The 9260-nt window shown below is 35.1% G+C and overlaps 4 protein-coding genes across 4 annotated transcripts in view; 1 reads left to right on the forward strand and 3 right to left on the reverse strand.

The window, feature by feature from the left end:
- Positions 1-6242, forward strand: part of LOC105832808 (colorectal mutant cancer protein) — a 71833-nt gene extending 65591 nt beyond the window's left edge. The window contains exons 10-15 of the mRNA XM_012674073.3: positions 1365-1631; positions 2081-2276; positions 3032-3220; positions 3295-3482; positions 4183-4285; positions 5670-6242. Coding sequence (XP_012529527.1) covers positions 1365-1631; positions 2081-2276; positions 3032-3220; positions 3295-3482; positions 4183-4285; positions 5670-5780 — 1054 coding nt within the window. The 3' untranslated portion in view covers positions 5781-6242. The remainder of the gene's footprint in view (positions 1-1364; positions 1632-2080; positions 2277-3031; positions 3221-3294; positions 3483-4182; positions 4286-5669) is intronic.
- Positions 4316-4599, reverse strand: LOC105832812. The gene has a single exon (XM_012674082.3). The coding sequence runs from the start codon at positions 4564-4566 to the stop codon at positions 4399-4401; it is 168 nt and encodes a 55-aa protein (XP_012529536.1). The 5' UTR covers positions 4567-4599; the 3' UTR covers positions 4316-4398.
- On the reverse strand, positions 4581-4890 carry LOC105832811 (small integral membrane protein 4). Its single transcript, XM_012674081.3, has one exon. It carries the CDS (start codon positions 4829-4831, stop codon positions 4610-4612), a length of 222 nt encoding a protein of 73 aa, XP_012529535.1. The 5' UTR covers positions 4832-4890; the 3' UTR covers positions 4581-4609.
- On the reverse strand, positions 5903-9090 carry LOC105832809 (pre-mRNA-splicing factor SPF27). Its single transcript, XM_012674078.3, has 3 exons — positions 8920-9090; positions 7271-7536; positions 5903-6882 (listed from the first exon to the last, which is right to left on the reverse strand). The coding sequence occupies exons 1-3, from the start codon at positions 8992-8994 to the stop codon at positions 6483-6485; spliced, it is 741 nt and encodes a 246-aa protein (XP_012529532.1). The 5' UTR covers positions 8995-9090; the 3' UTR covers positions 5903-6482.
- Positions 9091-9260: the final 170 nt, after the last annotated feature.

Consider the following 9260-nt stretch of genomic DNA (forward strand, 5'->3'; position numbering starts at 1 on the left):
CGAGGAGTGAGCGAGGAGTGAGCCGGGAGTGAGCGAGGAGTGAGCCGGGAGTGAGCGAGGAGTGAGCGAGGAGTGAGCCGGGAGTGAGCCGGGAGTGAGTCAGGAGTGAGCCAAGAGTGAGCGAGGAGTGAGCCGGGAGTGAGTAAGGAGTGAGTGAGGAGGGAGCGTGGAGTGAGCCGGGAGTGAACCAGGAATAAGCCAGGAGTGAGCAGGGAGTGAGTCAGGAGTGAGCGAGTAGATGAGCGAGGAGTGAGCGAGTGACTGAGCGAGGAGGGAGCGAGGAGTGAGCCGGGAGTGAGCGAGGAGGGAGCGAGGAGGGAGCGAGGAGTGAGCGAGGAGTGAGCGAGTGAGTGAGCGAGGAGTGAGCCGGGAGTGAGCCGGGAGTGAGCCAGGAATAAGCCAGGAGTGAGTCAGGAGTGAGCCGGGAGTGAGCAAGGAGGGAGCGAGGAGTGAGCGAGGAGTGAGCCGGGAGTGAGCGAGGAGTGAGCTAAGAGTGAGCCAGGAGTGAGCCGGGAGTGAGTCAGGAGTGAGCCAGGAGTGAGCGAGCAGTGAGCGAGGAGTGAGCCGGGAGTGAGCGAGTGAATGAGCGAGGAGTGAGCCGGGAGTGAGCTAAGAGTGAGCGAGGAGTGAGCCGGGAGTGAGCGAGGAGTGAGTCAGGAGTGACCGAGTGAGTGACTGGCTGGCTGACTGGCTGGCTGGTTGGCAGTGAGTGAGTAAGTGAGTGAGTAAAGAATGAGTGAAGAGTGAGTGAGCGAGGAGTGAGCGAGGAGTGAGCGAGGAGTGAGCGAGGAGGGAGCGAGGAGTGAGCGAGGAGTGAGCGAGGAGTGAGCGAGTGAGTGAGCGAGGAGGGAGCGAGGAGTGAGCGAGGAGGAAGCGAGTGAGTGAGCGAGAAGTGAGCGAGGAGTGAGCGAGTGATTGAGCGAGGAGTGAGTGAGTGAAAAAGGGTTGGAGGGAGGGAGCAAACGAGCGAGCGTAACTAGATAAATATGTAGCTAGGTAGCAGTAAGTATGCAAGTAGGTATGTATGTTGGTCTGTATGTATGTAAGTAGGTATGTAGGTATGTATGTATGTATGTATGTATGTATGTATGTATGTATGTATGTATGTATGTATGTATATATGTATGTATGTATGTATGTATGTATGTATGTATGTATGTATGTATAATTAAACTTTACATTTTTTTATTCAAAATTGCAGAAGACGTTTGATTAATGTAAACAAAAGATAGAGAAAATCAAATTGCAATTATTATTATTTTTAAAGTGAAAAGTCAAATAGCGCGCGCGCAGCGCGCGCCTGTAATGTTCTAGTATTATAAACAATAACAGGTAAAATAATCATCTTTTTTTTCGTGTTATAGGTTGAGCTTATTAGTCGGCAAGTACGAGTCGAATGCAACGGCGTTGCGGCTCGCACTTTCATACAGCGATCGCGCAATTGAGGCCTATGACGTTCTAGTCGCTCTGTTGGAAAGCGAAATTGCGCTCTCCACCGAGAGAAACAGCGTGACAATTGACAATAGGAGGGCGGCCGAAAACGTTGCGTATCATGTTTTAAATAGACTCGAGAATGACAGTAGCACTACGCTGGGAGCTCCGTGGGAAGACAGTATGGTCTTGTCAGATGAGTAAGTATCTTGTGTACATCGTGTGTAAAGCGTCTCCTAGGCGATCAATAATATTGTGCAATATTTCTATAAACAATTCATAATAAACTCAATATAGCCTTCAAGACAATCAATAATATTGTGCAATATATGGAGCTATTTTAGAAACCGCTTAATGTACAGTTTTTCTCATCTCTTTTTGAATAACGAATTCCCAGAGGATTTGATTGCAATCAATGAAGAAATATAAATTGGAATATATAAAAATAAAAGATGCTCAAATTACGGCTTCTTATTCTCTTGTCTAAATTTAATATAAAAAATACAAAAATGGGATGTGCGGAAATAAAATTGGTTAATTGCATCAGCAACTTTGAAAAATTATTCAAACCAAAATACAAAAGTCCAAACCGCGCAAGTCCGCACCTCACACGTAACTGTAATTTTTCTGATGAATGCCTTTTCAACAGATCGGAAATAACGTGGAACGTGGAAGATGAGCAGCGACTTAGAAGACACATCAGCAGGTTGAAAGGAGAACGTACGATGGTCCGATCGACGGCGGTCGAGCTAGAGAGCGTGCACGCAGAACCCCTGAATTCAAAGAACACCATCTCTCTTGCGGAGGCTAGAAAACTCGATTTGGAAACCGCAGTGCTCATGCAAGTCGGTATCTCGAATTAAAAAAATTTTCCAATTTGTTCGCATAATATAAAATTCTGATCAAATTTTAAAAACAAGTTTATGATTATATAATCATTCCCGAATTTCTTCAAAATTTTTAATCGTATATTTTCTTTAAATAATTTTCAAAAACATAACATTTTTTAGTTTTATGAGAAGGAGAGTTTTAAATAATTTAATCGCGAACAAGATACAATAATTTTGCAGAAATACGTTTATAAGAGTAAAATTTAAAAAACATGTTGGAAATTAAACAGTTTTATCTGTATTAAGAGTATAAATGGTTCATGAATTATGCAATTTTCTTTAGATATGAAAAACGCATCAAGTATGAAAATGTGACAAACGTTACTTGTTACTACATTTGAATCATTATAAACAAGTCTCAATTTTTTCACATCAATATCTATTAAAATATTAAAATTATAAAGAAAATATTTTTTAATAACAAATCGTTTCTATCACTTACAATTTTTTCATTAGTTGTTATTTTAAAAACAATACCAAGAGCTTGCGTTAAAAAACTATATATATACATACATACATATATATATATATATATATATATATATATATATATATATATATCCATAAATGAAAAACCATGTGCAATTTTCCTATACTTTTATTTAAAAACTAAAGAAAAATTTTATAAGTGCATAAATTTTAAATACGTAAAATTTTTAACGATAAGTTGAATAAAAGTTCATATTCATGAAATTTTATTTTATTATCAGGAACTAATGGCCATGCGAGAAGACAAGGCTGAATTACGTGCTAGGGTATTTCTTTTGGAGAAGGAACGCGCTACGATAGAATTGAAGTTAAACGCGCGCGACACGCAGATCGCAGCCCAACATGCCACCATACAGCACCTTCAAGGCCAACTAAGCGACGCGGAAGCTATGCTTGCGATGGCAACGAAGGTACAAACAACCGTGTACAAAGTAATCCTCAACTCGTTTTTTTCCACGTCTCAACTAATTGAAAACACATTTAGGATCGAGGTTTAAGCGACAACGAGAACGAGGGAATGGAGTCTGAATTGATCGAGGCGCTCGGCAGGGAAGCGAGGCTGAAGGAACGCCTGCAGGAATTGATATCAACCCTGGATGAAGTCAACAAGAATTCCGAACTCAGGCATCAGCAGTCCGCCGAACTTGTTAACGACTTGAAAAGAGCTAACGGGTAATTATTGCAGAAAAATTATTTTTGTGCGCGTGCTGTGTATATACATAGAAAAAAAATTAATCAAATTAAAACTAATATGTTGTATTTAATAATCATCATTTGTAGACAAGAATATAAAATCTTAACAAAATCTGATAATCGTACATTTTAACAAAATACATTTTTATTTTATTAAAAAAAGCTAATTCTTAGTTTAAAATAAAAATATTATTTCGTATTATTTTCTCTCAGCTCATAAAAAAATAGTGAGAGAGAACCATAAGAATACATTTTTAAAAATAAAACTATATAAATGTAAACTAAAACTAAATATATTTTATTTAATAATTATTGTTTCATATATTAGTAAAAATATAAAATTTTTTTAGAATTTGATAATCTTAAATTTTATCAAAATATATTTTTGTTTCAATATTATAATAGTCTACATAGAGCATAACATAATTATTCTAATAATAATAGTATTAAAATTTTAATTTTTGGTTTGAAGATATTATTTCTAATATTTTTTTTCTCTCAATAAAAATTATTATTGAATAACGTAAATTTATTTTTTAAATAAAATTATGAAAACTCTCATTATGAACAAATTATATTTGTTAACTCTAAAAGATCTTACTTCAATTATAAAGATATTCTTAAAACAAAAACATTCTTTTTTTTTCTATACTTTTAATAAAAACAATAATTTCTTCAGAGCGCTGGTTCAAACTCTGGAGAAATCCAAGAAAAAGTATCAGTCCAGACTGAAGAAGCTGGAGCAACAAATGCTGGGAATGGTGGAGAGACACGCTGCACAGGTACGATTAAGTATAGATGAAAACTATCCATACATTAATCAATCACTGTCTATTAAAACAGCAATAATTTATTATACAGTGAATACATTCTGAACACATTCTGTGGTTATACACTATTTCTTCTGCAACTCTTTTCGCCTCTCATTTAGTCTCTGTTCGACTAGATCCTCCAAGTCGTCGAGCGGCTTGTAGAGCTCGTGAACCCATTGCGCACCAGCCAGCATTGTAACCAGTGCTGTCGCGCAGAATACAATATATCGCGTGGACACATTAGCCATCATATATGACACTAATAGAAAGTAGTGGTGCAAAAATTGCTTCTCTTTAGGCCGCCTGCTCTCGCCTTAGTCTCTCCTCCACCAGTTCCTCCACCCTCTTGCGCTTGTATATCTTGTAGAAGTTAACCTCTCCCACGTACCAATGGATCATGGAGTATTCCAAGGCGGCCCCGAAGAAAAAAAACAATGGCAGCAGTCTGTACTCGCCGAATCTCTTTCCAGGCAGTTTGTGAAGTAGCTTCTTCAATCTTCGACTAAAAAGAAACATTGAAAAACCAAAATTTCTCTCGCCGAACGACGGCTGCAATTGTTTTCTCCACTAATCGATCACCGCCATATTGAATAGATGTTGCGTCCGCGCATTGGCGTAGGCGCTCTCTCTCTAATAAACGAGGGCTATGTTCCGTTTCAACGCATGATGCGCATAATGCATTGTTCATCCTTGTTTAACGTTTGACCAACAACAAGGATAAACGATGCATCATGCGTATTATGCGTGAAACGGAACGCACCCTAAAAAATGTATCCTACTTTTTACTGTGATGCGTTTTAATCTTGGAGTGCTACTGAATTTCTGGAGAAAATAGTAATACAAAATAGTAATAAAATAGTGAACATTTATTTAAAGGATATATGAAAAGTAATCTTTGAAAAAAATACTGTTTTATATAATAAATATAAAACAAATTGTATTTAATATGTACATTTACTTGAAGTAATATTTATTTTACCTTTTAATGTCATGAATAAGTTTACAAATTCTTGATTTTGTAGATAAATTTTTACTCAGTAGTGTTAAATCTCCATCTGCAATTTAAGTATTTTGTCACAAACAAAATTTCACTCTCAAATTTTCAATTTTTATTAAATAAAGATTTATTCATTTCAATTAAAAATGTTAATGTAACGGTGACGTTAAAAGTAATCTTGACTTTTTCCAGATTTTTTGAAACTTAGATAACAATAAAAATCGTTCAGGCTGAACAAAAAAGACCCAAATTGCAGATGGAGAATAAATATAGGAAAAATATGAAAAGAACATGGGATATATATATATTATGTATGTTGCAATGTTATTTTTTAAATTAATTTTCTGTTACTTGCAGGTGAAAACATTGAAGCAGCGAATAGCTCTACTGGAGGAGGAATCAATGGGCTATAAGGGAAGCATGGCACTGCAGTCTCAGAGTTCTGGTGCTAGCGAGACATCCTTATGACGGTCGAGTGATTAAATGGGAAAAAATGACGCACGGTGCAAGCTTAGTAATCTAATAATTATTTTTTAATGCCTATCCTGTGTTGTCGCGAGGGGACACAATTAAATAACGCAAAATGGAGATCAAGCTCACATACATGTATTTTTTTACACCGAATAGTTGAAAGTAAAAAGACGCTTAGCTATTCGCTTTGTAATTATATCACAGTATATATTGCCGCTGTCCTAACGAGAATAATAAAAAGAAAAAAGAAACGATTCAACGCTAGGCCTACGCAATGTGTGCAATGTGTCGATACACGAACAAGTCTATATAAAATAGATCTTTCAGCACGTCGTAAATTATAAATAATTGATTAGTAGTGTATCGCGTTATCGATAATCGCTGTGTACATATGTATATTGTAAAAGCATAAACAAGTGTGATACGTGTAAACTATAATAAACTGTGCTTTATTACAGATATTCCCCACATTGCGTCTATGAATACTGACAGATACAATCCCATCGTATTGTTTTTAATTTTTCGAAAATGTAGAGAATAACAAAAGAAATTATCTTGAAAAAAATCTTAAGTTATCTTAAAAGGAAAAAAACCGGCGGAAAAATCCGTAATCTTTTTTTTTCCAAATTTAGTTTTTTATCGTTACACCCGTAAAATTATTTTTGTTTATATACATGAAATTTATGTTACATAATATATCTAAGCATGATTGTCCTGATTTTCCTGTTGCTGCATTTGTAGTGCCATGGTCTCTGTGGCACTGTTCTCTGGTATGTCGGACTCTTCCTCCGCTGGTACATCGTTAATTTCTACAGCTTCTTTGTTTATCATGATCTTCTGCATCTCCTCCTCCAGGTGCACGCAAGCCTGCTCGATCTCATAATTTTTGGACACCAGACCGACCCATTGCGCTTCGAGCGCCCGCAGTTTATCGCCACCCTGGGTCTGCATCGACTTCCGCTGCCAGTTAACCTCCTGAATCTTCTTCCTTAGCATTTGCAGCTGTTTCTGAGCCTGACCTAGCATCTGAACCAGTACTTCCAAGTAGGACTTCCATGCTTCACAACCATATTCCATCATCAGCTCCAAATTACAGATTCTAAAATTGTGCAAAAATACAGGTGATAACAGAGTTGTAAATTTCAAAATTCTGTCTATACTATTAGGATTATTTATGTATTATATATATTATGTTTACATAAATCTTTAATTTAAACAATACAGGTAATGTAAATTATTATACATTAAATAACATAATACAGAAAAAAATAATTAAGTTATAAGATTGTCAACATATCTAACTTTAGTATTGATAAAATAAATAAAAAAATAAAAAACAGAATATAGTTTCCATTATTTCTAATAAAATCTAAATCTTTGATGATCCTAGATTATTCTTTCTATAGGTACATTATATTTTATGTGTATATGTTCAACTCTCAGAAATAGTATAAAAATTGGGAAGGATAGATGAAATCTTTATCTACCTAGTAGCCTGATGTTCCAGTTGTGCGCTACTGTTTTCCACACTCTCGTTCCATGCAGCTAAGTCATTCAGCTTGCCAGATGGAGGTGGCGGCAACTCGTAACGCTTCATACTAAGTACTTCCATCGGCAAGCGATTCTGCATCCTTTCGAATTCATGCTTGAGTACCTCCGTCTCAAAGGAGGTTATACAGAGAGGCTGCAGGTGTTCTAAATAATTTTTTGTTGGCCTATAACGTCGCGTCTCCTCCTCCACCATTGCCAACGCCTAAAAATACAATATTACATTGTAAATTTCAAATAAAAATAGAAATTTTCATTTTTTGATAAAGTTTAATTTATTTAGTAAATATGTGACATGGTAATATTGTATGACTGTCAAATTTAAAATAATCATAATTTCAACATATCATTATTTTTGTGAAAAATGTTTCAAAACAATTGGATTCACAATCAATTATATAATAAATACGTGACAAACACATTATTTATATTTTGCTGCGTTTATTATTTTAAGAGTAAAAGACATGTATAATATATAACTTGATATAACCAAACTCATCATTTTCTCTTTTCTAATATTTTTGAATATTAAAGATGCATTGCATTGTTTGCAATATTACTAGTTACTCTTAAATAGGTGTGATGTGAAATTTAATACAAGCTATAAAGAGATATATATCTTTCTTTTAGATTATCAATAACATTTTTAAGAGCATTTTATTATAATAATTAAGTATAATGTTTATTTTCATTATTTACTATCCAAACTTATATCAAATAAGTGGCTATTTTGTCACTTCAAAAATATTTAATAAAATATAAAATAAAAATTATGAGACCGGGAGAGACGAGGAGAAACCGGGAGAGACGGGAAGAGACCGGGAGAGATGAGGAGAGGCTGGGAGAGACGAAGAGAAACGGGGAGAGACGAGGAGAGACCGGGAGAGGCGAAGAATGTTTCTATTGTGTTTAAGGTAATAAGAAAAATAAAGATGGCTGTTATTTTATTGAAAAAAAGGAACTTATTTAAAACAGTCTTTTGAATGGATTTCGAAATCCATGGCAACTTTTAGAAAAAAGTTAGAAGTACATGAAAGAATGAATATTAGATTTATTAAAGATAGATAAATGCTTATTCAAAAATAAAATAAAAAGAGCAACAGTAAAGCAAGGCTCTTGAAAGTTAAACAACGAAAGCAAAACGTAGCATAAGAATAGAGAGCCACAGCAACGCGTGGCAGAGCATAGCGTATAAAATAAAAATTATGTATAGTGTCTGGTACTAGCAAATTAGGTATTGCTTGTAAATATAATTGTAAATACATTTTTTAATTATTATTTACTATGAATTTTAATCGATTATACATAATTTTAAGAATAAACTGTTTATTTACTAGGAAGTAGTTCTGAAATCTTAAAATACTTTCAGTAAAATCCATAGGTATATAACATATCAAATTATTAATATAGATCTTTTATTCGTGTTCGCAAAGTAAAAAATAAAATAAAACACAAATCATTAACATTGTAAGACATTACACATCAACATAAAATCGCATACAAACAAATGTCGCATTTATAACCCTTAATCTAGTCTATTTGTCAGATTATTTTATTAATTGCAAAATAAAAATGTTTTCTTATTTACCGCTTCCCGTACGCCCGGCTCATCGTATCCTTGGTCGATGTATGGCAGTGCATCGACAATTACTTCTCCAGCCATAAATATATGAAATGGAAATTATTTCCTTTTTTTACAACTTTTGTAAACAAACTGTTATCAAGCGTTATGTCGAAAAGTGAGAAGTACAAAGAGAGTAAACGTCGATAGAAGTAAAACGTATTGTTACGATAGATTATTTCGATAGATAGCGTTACCGTATATATGCGTTCCGAAACTCACAAAATATAAGATTTGTGCCGCCTCTGCATCTGCCTGCTTCGAAGGCGTTCTGAAACTCATTAAAAGAAAATTGTCCAATCTTATTT

The sequence above is a fragment of the Monomorium pharaonis genome, chromosome 7, assembly GCF_013373865.1.
Source record: "Monomorium pharaonis isolate MP-MQ-018 chromosome 7, ASM1337386v2, whole genome shotgun sequence".
NCBI lineage: Eukaryota > Metazoa > Arthropoda > Insecta > Hymenoptera > Formicidae > Monomorium > Monomorium pharaonis.